Source organism: Larus michahellis, chromosome 8, assembly GCF_964199755.1.
Source record: "Larus michahellis chromosome 8, bLarMic1.1, whole genome shotgun sequence".
Lineage (NCBI taxonomy): Eukaryota > Metazoa > Chordata > Aves > Charadriiformes > Laridae > Larus > Larus michahellis.
The window spans coordinates 8,077,029-8,092,792 of record NC_133903.1 but is presented as its reverse complement, the minus strand read 5'-3'; the positions used below and the strand labels follow the sequence as shown (position 1 = coordinate 8,092,792).

The following is a 15,764-nucleotide window of genomic DNA, read 5'->3' as shown; positions in this document are numbered from 1 at the left end:
CTGCGGAGAGGGAGGAGTGGGAGGTGCAGGACGGGGCTCCCACACTCGCATCTCTCTCCTACTATTATGCTTAAATTAACAGGGATTTTTTTGTAAATTGAAGACTAATTTTCTCTTGGGAATAGATCATTAAATTACAGAATACTAATGAAAATTTACAGCATCTGGAGAGGGGGTGGGGGGAAGGGCAGAGGGATCATTTTGTTGTTTTTTTTTTCCTTTTTTCCCCTGGTCCATCTGGCCATGGCCGCAGCCGGAGGAGGGGAGCTGCAGCATCCCAGTCCAGGAGCACAGGAGCTGGGAGAGGAGATGGACACGTCCACGGGGGCTCGGAGGATGGGACCTCCATGCAGCCACGGAGGACAAACAGCGAGGGCAGGGCTGCTGTTCTGCAGACCCTGAGAAAGGCGGCGGTGGGGGACGAGACCCTTCCATCCTCTTGTACCGGCGGTGGGAGCTCGGGCTGCCCGTCGCCATCGTCCCCCTGCGGCAGCTTTGCTTCCCCAGCCACGGCTGCAGGCAGCGTGCCGGCAGTGAGGGGCTGCCTGCGCCGGGGGCTCCGTCGCCCCCGCGCCATGCCCATCACCCCTCCCCAGGCCTGCCCTGCGGCGGCAGCATTGACCATTGCCCTGGCAACGGCGCTGGCTGGAGATGCAATGCATCGCGGATTTATTAAAGAACAGCGGTTGCACTCGACGGCCGTATTTTTCCAGTCGAACTCAATTTCTTTGGAGCAATGAGGCTCAATAGATCTGGGAGTGTGGAAGCGAGGAGCTGCCTTTTGGGGAGGGGACACTTGGGAGCATTATGTCTGGGGGCTCGGAGTGAGGAAATGCAGATTTCTTTATTGCTTTGATCATACATAATTTAAATATTCAAACTACTCTGGAATTCATTGAATTATACATGAATTGCACAGGCAGCATTTTTGTAACTCCTGAAAGGCATTAATATTTTTTTTTTCTCTCCCTTCAAAACCTTGTCTAACCTTAAATATTTTTAAAAACATTTTTTAAAATCCAAATCAGCCACATCCCAAATCACCTTGAGAACGGCTCCCGCGCCAGCTGGTAATTCCACTGAATTAATGAGTGATTTGGTGATCGGGGTTTGCCGTTGGCTGTAATTTAATGTATCTTACGGCAGTGTTTAGGGTCAGTCTAGCATGGTGAGAAAGCTCCTCCGAGCCTTACCTCCCCGGCTGGCTGCTCCAGCACCAGCCATGGCAGCAGCGGCTGCGGATCCTCCTCCAGCATCAGGGCTGCACTCGGAGCGTGCCCTGGCGCTCTGACCCCCTGCCTTTGGGACGGTTTTGGGACACGAAGCTCGTGGAGCACTGGTCATGCAAGAGACTGAGCTGGTGGGGCCAGAGAGCAGACCCCAAACCAAAGCGGGTTGTCTCCCAGCCAGCGACCCCGAAAGCAAAACTCCTCCCGTTCAGGGAGCCAGAGCTGGGTAACCTAATCCCAGGGCTGGGGGTGGGTTAATTTCTGCCCGTACCAATAGGAAAAACATGTTTGTCTAAAAGCAGTTGAGGCCAGAAGCATTTAAGATGGGCTCACAGGGGTGCTGTGGTTCTGGCAGGTTCTTCACGCTGCACCGAGAGCCATGAATGGATCCAAAATTATGTTTTGCTGTGTCCAGCCAGATCCTGTCCTCCGCTGTCTGCTCCTGCCCCGCCAGCCGCTGCCTCCACCAGCACAGCCGCAGCAGCAGCTCCTCTGGGCAGGCGGATGAACCTCAGCCCCGCTGTCAGAAGCTCGGGGAGAGCAGAGACTCCACGACAACGGAGCGACTGAGCCTCCCTCGCTCCTCCCTGCACACACCGTCCCTCTTTCCTGGCCCCATTTTCCATGGAACTTTAAACCAGGAGCGTGGGATGTGCTGTGGGCATCTGGCCCTCAGATGGCAGCTTGTGTCTGTTAGCTAGCCAAGCGGCCAGATGTTTCGGGGCGGGAAGGACCGCCGCCAGATGTTGCTCTGCAGATTGCTGTGAAGATGCTGCACGGCTGACAACACAGGTACGGCAGAGCCATGAGTGCCACAATAGGAGCCTGTTGCCTTGAGCAGGCAGGGCGGGATGCGGGGCTGGGAGAGCTCCCGGGTCCCACCAGCAGCCAGGACCCATCCTGCCGCTTGTCCTCCAGCCCAGAGCTGCATCCACTCAACACGGAGGCAGCAACGCTGCTCTGAAAACCATCCAGGGTCTGGCGAGAACTAGGACTACAGGGAGCTTTTCCTCTTTCTCAGGAAATGCTGACATGCGAATGCTGAACCAGACAGCGCTTTTCTTTTGCACCTTGTTTTGCTTTCGCGGGTCCCGCCTGGTGCACCATGTCGCTGTGCAGCTGCTTCCCGGGAGAGCCTCATGGGAGGCGGCTACAGGTCCTGTTCAGCTGGGACTGAACTGGGATGCGCGTTCGCCAGCTAGGAAAACACAAGGTATTCAGCACAACCAGCCAAAACCTACCCTGCCTCCACCAGAGTTTAAGACACATTGATTAAAGCCCAAATGAGAGACACTTTCCCTCCCAGGCTGGGCTGTGAGCATGCCCTGCTGTTTCCATCAGACCCAGTAAGGAACCTCCCCGGCAGGGATGAAACCAGGCAGCACTTCTGTGGCACGCAGGATCCTCGTTTCCAGGGAGAACATTTTCCAGCCCCAGAAAGCTCTCTGGGGAGCAAGCAAGAGCCTGGAAGAGAAGCAGGGATATGCAGAGCCCTGTTTGCAGTCTCTCCCTAGTTAGCTCACTCTTCATTATCCTTCTCTACCCTTTTAATTTCTCTCTAAACTCAACCAGCTATTGCTGTTCAAACTGAAATAATTAATTGGAACAAAATTGCCACTGTAGGAGAAAAGAATGATTAAACCCATCCAGCGGACAATGGGGCAATCATAGCCTAAGCATCTAATTACAGGGTTAGAGAGTGTGGATGCGGGGATAATAACAGAGCCTTTTGTAAACTGTGGCTGGATGAGCCGGGAGGAGGGTCTGTGCTTGACTTCACTCCAGGTTTAGTGCCTGATTCCCGGAGTAAAGATACAAACGCAAGAATAAAAGATCATTAGGGAGTGAATACCCACAAAGGGCTGCTGGAGAAACAAGAGCAGCGGGAAGCACAAACCCCTCCCTGGCAGCTCTGCCTCGGCCGCACGTGTGGGACTTGCTCGAGGTGGGAGCCATTGCAGGATGCCCGGGGAGGCTGGTCACCAAGGCTCTTAGTTGTAGGAGCACAAATAATGGCGTGTTTAACTGAGGAAATTATCAAAGCACATCGCACGTGTACGTGCATACGCGTATCTGTGTACAGAGGGTCGCTCATTAAGAGCTACCACCAGGAATCACACCGGCAGGAAGCCCATATGGAGCACAGCGGCCCAGCGAGCCCACCAGGGCTTGTGCCAAAAGGCACGGTCTCTCCAAAACCCGGCGACATCCCCCTCAATCGCACAATCGCAGGGGAGTGACCCTGCAGACGCCCCGTGAGAGCCGTCCACAGGAGACGGGGGTTGCCCTGCTGGATAACACAGCCCGAGCACTCCCGGCTGCATCCCTACGCTCACATCGGGGGACAGCCAGGAGAAGCATCGCCAGCGAGGCCTCCCCAAGCGGCTTTTCCTTTCCTCATTTACAGCTTTTGCAAGCATTTGCGTCCTGCCTGGCTTGGAGCCCATCAATAAAGACTTGCATTCCTGCTGATGCCATATCCTGCTGTTCAGTCGGTGCGGTTCAGGTGAACAGGTACCAACCAGTAAGATGTGCCTCAGCCAGAGGTGGGGCACAGCAGGACCACGGCAGCCGGAGACACTCCAGCACGTAAAGACAGTGAGAAGCAAACAAGTGCTCCAGGATAATTTCTGCTGTCTCTCCAGAAAATGGTGCTCTTGGTCTGGGAGACCTCCCTGCAGGGCAGTTGGACGTGTACTGGGGCAGGAGAACAGGAGGAACCATCACAATGGGACGACTGCAGATTTACGGACGGGGAACAAACAGAGCCGCAAAGAAGGGAAGAGGAATACCTGCAACATTGCATGGGTGATGGGATGCACACCTGAGTCCCGGCCTTTGGGGACACCCGAGCCCTGTGCTCTTCCTGTCATCCCCCTGATTTACAGCTCCACATTGAACGCAGCACATCGGCCGCGGAGCGGAGGTCACCTCCTCCCACACCTGCTGAACCATGGGGCGATGGAGAGTTCAACAAGCCACCTTGCTGGCCCAAAGTAAATGCCACCAGCCACCTCGAGATGGTCAAAGCAGCAGGAAAACCAAGGAGAAACCCTTTGTTTGGAGTCGCTGTGCCCTGCCAGGCTCCCGTGGGAGCTCAGTGACCAGCATGACCCCCCCTCCCCACACCCCCTCCTGCCCTCCCCGCTCACATTAAAACACATTTAGCAGCCAATCAGGGACCTGTGACTTCCCTTAATAAAGACATTTTTCATCTCCCCGATCTCAATGAGAGTGAGTTTAAAGTGGTGTGAAATTGCAAACGGTCACGGTGGGCTAGTGGTGGAGGCTTCCCCAGGTATCCCGGCAAATGGAGTTCCAGCTGCCCAAAGCATATAAATCTTGAGCAACTCCAAGTCACTTTGAGTAATAGTTCATTTTCTGATTTAATTTTGACTGTGACCGGAGCTTCTAAAAGGCATTTTCAGCTATGGACTCGTCCCAGGGGGAGGGGGGGGAGTCAATCCCAAGAACTAAATGTAGAATATAGAAGACTCCTCCCTGGCTTGTGGCTGAATCCCTGGGGCAGGACCATCTCGGCGAGGTTTCACTTCGCGCTGAGCTCCCCGGGGCCTTCCAGGCAGAGCTGGAGAGGACGACGGGGGGATCGTCTTCACCATGACCCGAGCGCCGTGCTTTGACATGGGGCAGGGCACACATGTCCTCCAGACTCAGCACCGGTCCCCCAGGCAGGGAATGGCATCATTCCCCTCCCAGTGCATCCCGGTATCAGAGAAGAGGTGTAGGGGCTCAGAAACACGGCACAAGCTACTTCAGAGACCTGACAAGAAACACAAATGCTGCTTTTCTCCGTGGATGACGCTGTGCCCATGATTCGGAAAGGCTCTTACGGCCGCAGACGGTGCCCTGCGGGGTGTCCCCTGCACCCCACGGCTGCTTCCCCGTGGGCTGGCACAGCCCCGCTCCCCGTGCGCGGGGCAGGGTGTCACCTCGGGGCTCAGTCCCGCTTGCACCGTGTGGCGGTGTGCTCTCCCTCTTTCCCCCTCCCTGGGAATTCCCATGGGAATATGACTATAGGTTAATTATCTTACTCTATAAACAGCGGACAGCCCAAGAGCCCTTTGGGCTCTCCTGCACGGCAGCGGCTGCACGCCAGGATCTCCCCTTGCATGGGGACGCTCGCTTAAGGTTCTGCTCCTCGAGGCTGAGAGATTCCTTGCCGCAGCAGATTCTCGGTAAGTGACTAATAGCGTGCGAAACTCTGCAATCTTCGCTAAGTGATATAAAGGATTGTCTGCGCACATTACAATCCTTTAGACATAAACCATTGACCAAGTCCGGGACTAGGATTGGATCCAGCGGTACCCAGACTCCTCTCTGAGAAGGAGTTTAGAAAGCCAGGGGGTCCTCTCTGAACCCCATGACTCAACGGGAGGGTCTCCCTGACAGCTTGTCTGACCCTGGCCTCTATGCGGTAAATAATCAAGTGTTCCTTGCCGTCGAATCTTGTAAAATACTGTCGGATTCACTACTAACGTTGTTAAATCACTGCTTCATATTAATAAATATTTCACTACTTCTCTCTTATGAGTGAAGTTAATCACTCTGCCCGCGACACACCGGCCGCCCCAGCCAGCAGGAATAGGGGAGCCCCGGGGCCACGCTGCTGATGGAAACCCCAGAGCGGCGCAGCCCCACGCAGCCGTGGGCACCGAGAGCTGGGGGCTGCGGCCCCACCAGCGCCTGCTGGAGAGGGGGGATTCGCACTCCCCACAGCTCAGGGCAAACAAATAAACACACAGCAGGACCTGAAAAGAGCTTGTCGGTAATGAACCTGGCTACTGTGTCCCAACCTGCCCTCATCGTGCCTAACTTATGGCCCGCTCTGCTCCATTTCCCCGCCAGGGCAGCTGCCGGTCACTGCAGCACGGTGCCACCACGCTTCCTCCGGGCTTCCCGCACCCCCTGAGCCAGGACAGGGGGACGGGTGCAGTGGCCGCAGCGTGGGACTGGCATGGGTGGCTTTTGGTGGCGCCGGGTGACCCTGCCACCCCGCACCGGCCCCACCTTTTCTGCCCTTTCATTACAGCCACACTTAGGTAGGTTTCTGCATGCCAGCGCACAAGAAAGCAAACCCTTCCTAGCGTGCAAAAAGTGCGTGCGCCATCCCCAAGGCTGCTGGCAGGGTCTCTCCCCATTTCCCCCACGGGATCAGCCATCCCAGCTGATGAGCAGTTTTACCAGTACAGCGGCCCCTGCACTGGGGGTTTGCTGGCCGTGCCAAGACGGAGGTGATGATCCTCCTCAGCACCTCATGACTGAGCTGGGCTGGGGAGCCCGGGGAGCCCGAGCCCGATGGCGCAGCCTGAACAACGGCTGCAGGGAGCCGCAGACAGACAGCGCTTCTGGAAAGCCGTAACAGCGACCTGGCAGGGATTGCACGCGTCAGGCTGGGTGCCAGCTGCAACCATTGGCATAATTAAATCAAGGTCCTGCGGAGCCAAACAGCCGCAGCTGCCCCGTTGTGTGTCCGCGCCGCTCTCCGCCTTCGTACGAAACTGTGCAGCAAAACATGCCCTCGCTGCCGCCTGGGCTCTGAGCCAACCCACGCGGGACAGCCGGCCGGGGACGCAGGGAATGGGGGCTGTGCCTCCCCCAGGGTCCACCACAGCGTGGCAAAAGGTTTGGGTTTCACCCCAAGGTGCAGAAAGAGCACTCTGGAAACGTCAGAAACTTTAACGGGATCAAGTACCTGCTTCCCTCGGCAGGCAAGGATGCAAGCGGATCACCTGGAGCAGCTTCTGCTCACCTTAATGACACCGGGTTTGATCCTGCACCCTGTCCTCGGTCCCCCGAGGCACACAAGTCATGCCCTTCCACTCAGACAGTAAAACCACACAGAAATGGGGTCCCCCAACCTGCCCTGAGCCCCAGGCTGGCTGCTTGCAGGACCACCGGTCAATGGAGCTGCAATTCAGGCCTTGCCCCTTGCAAGACAGGCTCCCAGATGCCCTCAGAGGGGTGAGTGAGGCCCCAGAGAAGCCAGGACTACCCTCCCCCGGTTCCCGCCATTCCCACGGAACGAATAACTTGATGGGAAAATTGCAACTCGAGATCTCGAAGCATCACTGCGGGGAACAGGACAATACCCCATCAACGACATGATTGTTTGTGTGACCGCCAGGGTTAAGTTACGTGAAAAAGCAAAGAAACAAACCCTCGCAATCAAACTCGTGACAAGAAGGAAAAAAACGGTCGGAGTAAAATCAATGTACATGCAATCAAGCAGCAACCATTGGAAAAAAAAAAGCAGCTGCCTTACTGTTCAAAGTCTTCTTGCACCAGAGGGTGGAAGGCCTCTTCTTGGCACTTAAAGGACGATGACTCTTCTTTGACCTTTATGGAAACAAAAGACAGAAGAGGTTTCAGCTCCGCTGTGATGACGGGAGCAGAGCTCTGAGAGAGAGAGGCAGAGAAGGCGGCACAGGTTCCTCTGGCCCCGTGGAAGCCTGGCAGAGCCCGGTGATGATGAGCTGGGGGACCACGGACTTCCCAGGTCCCAGTGCCGGCTGTGACACGGGGAGGGACACAGGTTGCGGGCTGCCGGGGGAGGCTGAAGCCTTGACACAGAGCAAAGGCACCTGGCAAGCTGGGGAGGCCGCTGCTTTTGTCAAAAATCTGGTTTTCTCTGAATATTTTCATGCCGCAGCAAAGCTGCAAACTCTTGGTCCTGTCCTCGCACCGTGCAGACTGACAACAGCTTATCAGGATATCGCCTGTGACGGGTTAAAGCCACTTTGTGAACCCAAGCCCCGCAAGTGTCATAAGCCAGCGGTGGAGCGACCACACTCTGCATGGCTTAGACCCTGTACTTGGAGCTTGTAAAGGAAAATAAAAATGAGTTACAGGAACAACTTCATTGACACTGAAAACAGGCTGAGAGAGTTGGGGGGGTTCAGCCTGGAGAAGGGAAGGCTCCGGGGAGACCTTCCAGTACCTAAAGGGGCTACAGCAGAGATGGGGAGGGACTCGTTATCAGGGAGTGGAGCGATAGGACGGGGGGGGCAACAGTTTTAAACTGAGAGAGGGGAGATTTAGATTAGATATCGGGAAGAAATTCTTGACTGTGAGGGTGGTGAGCCCCTGGAACAGGTTGCCCAGAGAAGCTGTGGCTGCCCCATCCCTGGAGGGGTTCAAGGCCAGGCTGGACGGGGCTTGGAGCCACCTGGTCTGGTGGGAGGTGTCCCTGCCCAGGGCGGGGGGTGGCACTGGATGATCTTTAAGGTCCCTTCCAACCCAAACCATTCTATGATTCTATAATTCTATGATAAACTTTTTAAGAAGTTCAGTGAGAGCAGACGAGTCTCTGTGATTTATTTTAAGTGTAATTCACTCTCTCAGTGCTAAAAGCGAGGCCAGGCGGTGCTGAGATGCTGGTGGGAGCCAGCCTGGGCGGCGTGATCCCAACTGCCCCCATGCGCGGGATGGTGCGGGCATCCCCGGGGCAGGACTCATCCCCTCCAGCCCATTCATCATCTGTCTGCTCGTCCTGCCACCACCAAGGGTTTGTTGGTCCCCGGGAGCTGACGCTGCAGCCTGGCAGCCGGCTCTGGGCAGCATCTCAGGGACCGGCCGCAGCCAGGAGAGCCCTGGCAGCGCCCGTCCCTTCCCGGGACCAACCGCCCTGCTACCGTGGCTGGAGACAGCCCTGCTTTCCTCTCCCCCGCTGCCTCGCGGCTCCCTGGCACACAAAGTGCAGCGTATGGAGTTGTATTTTTCCCCTGAACGCTCTGGAAGAGAAGGAACGAGACCGAGTCCAAGCTACAGATTTCGCTGCCCGCTCTCCAAGCCAGCCACCTCCATCCAAGAACAAACACAGCAACAGAACAGGCCCGCAACTGTAATATATACAGCCTAATTAATCACATTACTCATGAAAATATATTGGTATAATTAATAACACAAGGCATCTATATTGGCCTCTGTGGCGCAGCAAATTATGAGGCAGTAATACTTGGACGTGTTGACCTGGATTTCATACATAATCCATCAAGTCATTCCCGCCAGATCGGGTCTCCAGAGACACGAACAATACAAAAATGATAATTAAACAAAAGCAAGATGGACAGCAATAGTGTCACATTAATCACTCCCAATATTGTGGGGAAGGGATGGGACACCCTGATTTTGTCCCGCGCACCCTTACACTTCCCTCTGTGCAGGTTTTGGTATTTTAATAGGCCCAGAAGGGGATCTACTGCTGTTCGTTATATGTAAGAACAGATTACAGGTTGGTGAGAGAAAGCATATTGTGGTGTCGTTATCCAGGAGCAGCAGGGAGGAGAGGCTGCAGCTTCCCACAGGGATTCAGGCAACGGGAACATGTAGGGACAGGGCGGTCACCCTAATGCAACAGGGAGAGTGGCTCAGAGGGAGAAGGGAATGGGATGCTCTGGGTTAAAGGAGGAAGGAGGCAGACAGACGTGTGTCCTCAGGGACTGTGGCAGAGCCTGGGGTATTCCCGAAGTCACCAGAGGGGAGCCAGGAGAGGGGCAGGAGGGGCCGGGCTGGGCAGCAGGAGCAATGCGAGGCTGAGGAAGGCACCTGGGCGAGGGCTGGAGGGCGACTTGCACCTGATGGGGAGGTGATGGGGACAGTCCAGGGCAGAGACACACAGTGAAGCCCAGCAGCGGCGGGCAGAGGAGCTTTCCTGCTGACCCTCCCCTGGCAAAGGGGACGCAGGGTGTCCTGCTGACCCCGCCAAGGGCAGGAGGCTGCTCCCAGCACACAGCTCACCCCGCGCATCTCATTCCCCACGCCAAACACGTTTACACGACCGGACTCCACCACCGAAGCTGCAAGTGCCACCTGAAGTGCTCCATACTGACACAGATATTCCCTATTAATGTAATTCCCCATTAGTGTAATTCCCCCTGTCCTGCTGCACATGGGCGATCCTGGTTGAGGAGATCCCAGCCTTGGTGATGCCACCTGCCAGCCGGAGCTGACTCCTGCCCTGTGCCCACGTGTAGACCCAAAAGGGTGAACGTCGAAATAAAGCCACCTTGATGCCACCTGCCAACCAAAGCTGACTCCTGCCCCGTGCCCACAGGGGGACCACGAAGGGTGATCACCGACATAAAGCCACCCCAGGTAGCGGGAGAGGCGCGGGGCTGAGCAGAGTCCTGCTGCGCTGGCTGGGAACAGCAGTTAGTAATTACAGAAGAGCGATGCACGGAGGGATGCGAGTCCCTGCCGAGCCACGGGGGTGGTTTGTCGGGCCAATCTGTCTGACTGCCTCAGAGTGACTGTCACTGGTGGCTTCGGTTCCACAGCAGCACGGCAGCCGGGATATACAAGCCTTTCGTACGGGAAAAGTGCTGCTGGGAATCCTCGCGCCCTGACATAACAATGATATTTTGAAAGTCGCATGTGTTAACAATAACAACAGCAGCCTTGAACGGTTAGATTCAACTTTTTACAAGTATCTCAGTAGCTAATTTGTGCTCCCCAGACCCAGTAAACTAAGCAGCATGGCCTGCTGGAGGACTGGAGCATGGGAAAGCTCGGCAGCTTCCCGGGGCCACAAAAGGAGGTTGTCTCAAGGGTGGTTCAAGTGGAGCCTGAATTCAGACCCCCATCATCATCTTGGTCTTTCACACGTGTCTTCCCTGGCCTCACACCAGCCTTGCAAGGCTTTTGCTCTGCCAGGAAATCACCTGGGGGGTGGGGGAGAGCTTGCACCCCAAAGCTGCATGGCAGACATGGTGCTGCCCTGAGCTCGCGGGCCACTGTCCCTGCTCAGGGACCGCAGGGCTCTGCCCGCTCGTCGCCCGCTCCCGCACGGCACAGCACTGCAGTCGTGCTTTATCCGCATTTCAGCCATCCCGCACCTGGTACCGTAGCCTGCCGCAACAGGCTGCCAGCACCGAGTGCATCTTCTTTCGAGACGTCCTCAGACATATTTCACTGACTTTATATTTCATTACTGTTATCAGTTCTTGAAAGACAAATGCACGTTTCAGAGGGAACCCTTTGATGAGCGGTACTGGATAAGGTATGAAGGATGTAGCTGGCTATTAAGTGAATCTGGATTTAGCATCCCATTAGTGAGATTATATTTGGCAGTGCTAAGTAAAAGGTTTGTAGAAAAAAATACAGAAATATTTCTGATTAAAAAAAAAGGGAATCCGCTGGTCAAAACAAAGCAAAAAATAATCAGTTTGCTTAATTCAAGTATGTCAGCAAGGAGGTCTGCCTTTGCAGCACAGAGAGTCAGTGCGCAGTCCCCCAAGGCTATACCTGGGCTTGGGAGGGCTCCCATCAAAGCTTCACCTACTAAATTAGTTTAATCATGTCTGTCATTAGTCATCTTTGTTCGAGCCCTCATTTGGAGGCCATTTAAAGGGGATTAGAGAAAATCTCCCCTCTTTATTCCTGTACAATAGTGATTAACTCTCAGGACTCGCAAGGCATTTTCATATTGATGGGAAGAAGCAAAATGAACTCATAACCACAAAAGCCGGCGCCCTCCGCCGCAAACCAGGACTCAAAGCCAGCATTAGAGGAGGAATGATTGGGATGACACCTGGGGTGCTAATTTATCCACAGGGGAGCTGCCAGTACAGGGCCGGAGATCAGAGGGCTGGGAGAGAAGTGCCAGTGCAGCCCAGCGCCACAGTACCCGATGTCGGGCAGGATCCCGCACTCCGGCAGGGCATCCATGCCAGGCAGTCGGTTTCCTGGCGCTGGTGCCCGCCTGGCCCCCACACACCCAGCCCCGACTCGTGCTGGGGGGAGCGTTTGGGCAATGGCTGTCTGTCCCCCCAAAGGGCCGCTGTGGTGTCACCTTCTTCTATGAACTGCCTGCTCGGCCCTTTGCTGCCCGTTTGAGCACCTGTGCTTGTGCTGGGCTGTGCGTGTGGATGAAAGTTGTTCTCGCTGGACAGCAAAAAAAGACAATAGTACATTTTAAAAAAAAAAACAACAATAAACAGAAAGATATGCAGAAACATAACTCGGGGTTAATCTGACTGCAGCTACTCCAAAAATCCATCAAGCTCCTTGAATTACACAGAGGAAAGCCTTTCGCTGGAGATGCAGTTTGCGTTTTCCCAACAAGTGGGAATTCCTGCAGAGGAATCCTTTCCCTGAGGAGGGACTCGGCTCCCCACAGGCCCCCGCAGGCACGCAGGGCACTGAGCAAATATTTTCTAATACAAACCAAGTCAAAGCAACACTTAACGAAATGTTCAGGAGCAGACCAGGTACTCGGAAAGCCAGCAGGCCAGCAGGACACGGACACCACGAGCCAGGGCAAGAGGCGTTTTATTCAAGCTGGTTTCTTTTCTCACCCTTTGGTTCTGCCCTGGCAGTGTGTGGCTGAGCTGTGCCCGCAGGCAGTTGCCCGCTGCAGTGCCGTGCCCTGCTCACCAGCCCCCATCCCTGCCTGCATCAACCTCTCCTGCCTTGCAAAGCCATAATCAGCCAATCTGAGCCACCAGAGCCCGGCCAGCATCCCTGCCGCCCCGGGGCCGGCTCTCCTACCTCCTCCCTTTCACCAAAGAAACACTGCTGACACAACCAGCCTTTCAATGTTATTTACAGAACCGCTGTCATAAAGCCTGTTTGCCCCTTTGCCCCTCGCCACGGTGCTCTTGGGAGCCCCCCGGCCCAGCTGAGCTTGTGCCGGCATCTCCGGCACGGCAGATCCCTGGCTGCTGCACGGCAATCCCTTCCTCCGGTGGGGAGGAATGTGGCAGCGCTGCAAACAGCCCGGCGCACAGAAGGGACCCTTGTTTAGAAAGCTCATTAATCTTTAACGGAGCGTTTGGGCTAATTTGAAAGGTTACTCACCCGTCAGTGCGAAGGGATCCCGACGGGAACGCTCCTCCAGCGAGCACCGCAGCTTTCGTGGGGAGGAGAGACGGGCAAATGAAACCCTTTTACAAGAGCACAGCGGCACTTGCATCCTTTGCCCTAAAACGCGGAGTGGCCGGCGGCGTGCCCGGCACACCGGGCAGGGGAGCATCCTGCTGCCCCGCAGCCAGACCCCGCTGGACTGAGAGAAAAAACACACACACACCCCCCGGCTTTCGTTACCTCCTCCCGGGGTGGGAATACCGACCTTGCCTTGGCTCCGCTCCAGCCGCAAGCGAGCACGGGGCCATCAGCGCAGCGCAGAACGAGGGGCGCATGGCGGGGGGCACGGGGGCTCAGCGGTGCCACCGCGGGCTCTTCCCCGCCAAGAGGCAGGCGGCAGCGGGGCTCCCCGGCAGCACCGCGGCTCCCCGGGCTGCCGGCAGCAGCTCTGCCGGCTCACTGCCGGCGTTAGCCTTTGCCATCGCGCAGCCCCGCTGCCCCGGCACGCCGCAGCGGCCGCTCACAAAACCTATCTTAAATAAAAGCGACCGCCGGTGTCTGCATTTGAGCCGCTTTTCTGACTTCAGCGACCGGCTCCGGTTTTGGATTTAGCATCTGCTGATACAAGTCCTCGGTGCATTCTGTGTTAAATAACTAAGGTTAATTTGATTTGATGCACCACTTCATTATCATAAACAGCTCACAGTATGTCAGTCCTCTGTAATTACAGTTTCCTACAGCCGGCATCTTGTTCATTTTCCGTCATTGATGGCGCTTCCCTATGATCACCTCACAGCTAAGCACTTCTGCGTGAACTTCCCCGAACAGCAATTAGGTGTCATTTATTCTGTAGCTGACGGTTATACTAATTTACAAAAATAGGGGCAAGGATATTAAATTTACTTTTCATTACAGCCACATTTGCCTCTGATGATTGGGATGAGGCTGCGCGGGCAGGAGGGCAGGAGAAGAGACGTTCAGAAGGAAAGATGCTTCTGGCGAGGGGATGCCACAGCCGGGAGATCCTGGGCTCCGCCGCTGGCACGGAGGCATCCCACAGCCCTGGGGAGCCCCGGCGCAGGCACGTCCAGCTCACAGTCCCTGCAGAGAAGCAGAGGGCAGAGCACAGTGCCAATCTCCGCACCACGGCTGGTGGGCTCCCAGGCAGGAATTCTGCCAACTCGGCACAGCGGCGCTGCTCGTGCCCACGGCTGCCGGGGAGGGAGGTGCTTCACCACCACTGACGGCAGGAGAGCGGGTGCAGAGCACTGCCAGCAGCTGGAAAAATAAATATGCGAAGCCACAGTAGTAAACACCCTTTTCCCTCTTGGCCCTTTTGGCCACTGGCCACTTTTCCAAGCCGGGTACTGCCGGACTGCCAGCACCCGCACCCTGCCTGCCAGCCCACGCTCACGGGGGGCTTCCATTTCCCCCAGACACTGCGAGCCTGTGAACGATCCTGCCAGCCCGCTCTTCCTCACCGGTGTCCCCACAGGCCCCCGGCCATGGGCGCTTCCTCTCCCAGTTAATCAAATATTGGCCCTGGCCAGGGCACCTTGCAAGGAGCATCACCCGCAGAGGCAGCGCCGGGCAGGTAAAACGCCTCTTTCCATTGAAGCCCCATCCCTGCAGAGAGGCTGCTGCTGCGGTACCCGCTGTGCCCACCGCAGAAACCAGGGACCACCAGCCTCCCGTGCTCATGGCTGCCCAGCGACCATGCTCCAGGGCACCCCAGAACTCCTCCAGCCGCTTCCCTGGCCATGGCAGCCGCAATCTTCACAAGCCTTCGTCCCAGTGAGTCTTCCCAGCTGGCTCCTCTCCACACAGACCAGCATCCCAGGTGAGTACGGAGCCATCCAGGGGCACAGGAGCCTCCTGAGGGCTGGGGTCTGCTGGGGAACACCAGTAGCTCCTGCACCCCTAAAGCAGCACCTCCAGTGCTAACGACTGCAGCTTTAATTGCATGAAATGACTCGGCCCTGCCACATGGAACCGGTGCGGAGCAGTGGGATGTTTGACCACAATGGTGTTTTACAGGCGGCACAGTTCGCTTTGGTTATTGGACCTGAGAAACAGCGATTTATGCCGGTGTGCGCGGCGGGGACGAATGGGCCACCCTGCCCGTCTCTGTTTGGGTGCCTGCAGCAGCGATCCCAGGCAGACAGAATAGCCAGGGGTGTTTTACATCGCATTGAAAAGTCATCCCCGACAAGGCACGTGAAGCACCGTGGGGCTGTGGGTCAGGGCTGGCACCGCCGAGAGCAGCCACAGCTGGGGGGGTCCCTCCTCCCCCTCGGCCGCATCTTCCCATCAGAGCAAAGGACCAGCCGGGAGTCAGCGATGAGGATGGACACTCCAGCCTGTCACCACGAGCCCTGCGCTGCCGGACCAGCGAACAAACCTCCCCATGCAGCCAGGTGGTCGGTGATCTGCCCTCCAAAACGGGGGCATTTCCTCACTGTCTCAAACTTAATTACGTCCTCGTACTGGAGGTGCAATGCTGGAGATGTCTGCCGTTGATTTTATTTGACAAATGACGCCGGTGTTTGGTGTTTTCCTTATTTGCAGCTACAGAAACGCGACCACGTTGGCCCATCCCACAGACACAGCAAAGCGGTTGGTGGGACAAATCCCGCAGCACCACGCGGTCAAAACAACACGGGCCTGCCAGGATGCAGCGGAGGGATGTTAACGCCGAATTAACGATGCAAA

General features: G+C 56.2%; 1 protein-coding gene across 8 annotated transcripts in view; it reads right to left on the bottom strand.

Annotated features, from left to right (window-relative positions):
• The window catches only part of TNRC6A (trinucleotide repeat containing adaptor 6A), a 107,085-nt gene that overhangs the window by 71,503 nt on the left and 19,818 nt on the right, over positions 1-15,764 (bottom strand). For 7 of the 8 annotated variants that reach the window (XM_074598922.1, XM_074598908.1, XM_074598909.1 and 4 more), the window contains one exon: positions 7,513-7,586. In XM_074598922.1, the coding sequence (XP_074455023.1) occupies positions 7,513-7,586 (74 nt within the window). Of the gene's footprint in view, positions 1-7,512; positions 7,587-13,317; positions 13,356-15,764 lie in introns of those variants that run through there. The other variant, XM_074598919.1, reaches the window with a different exon arrangement.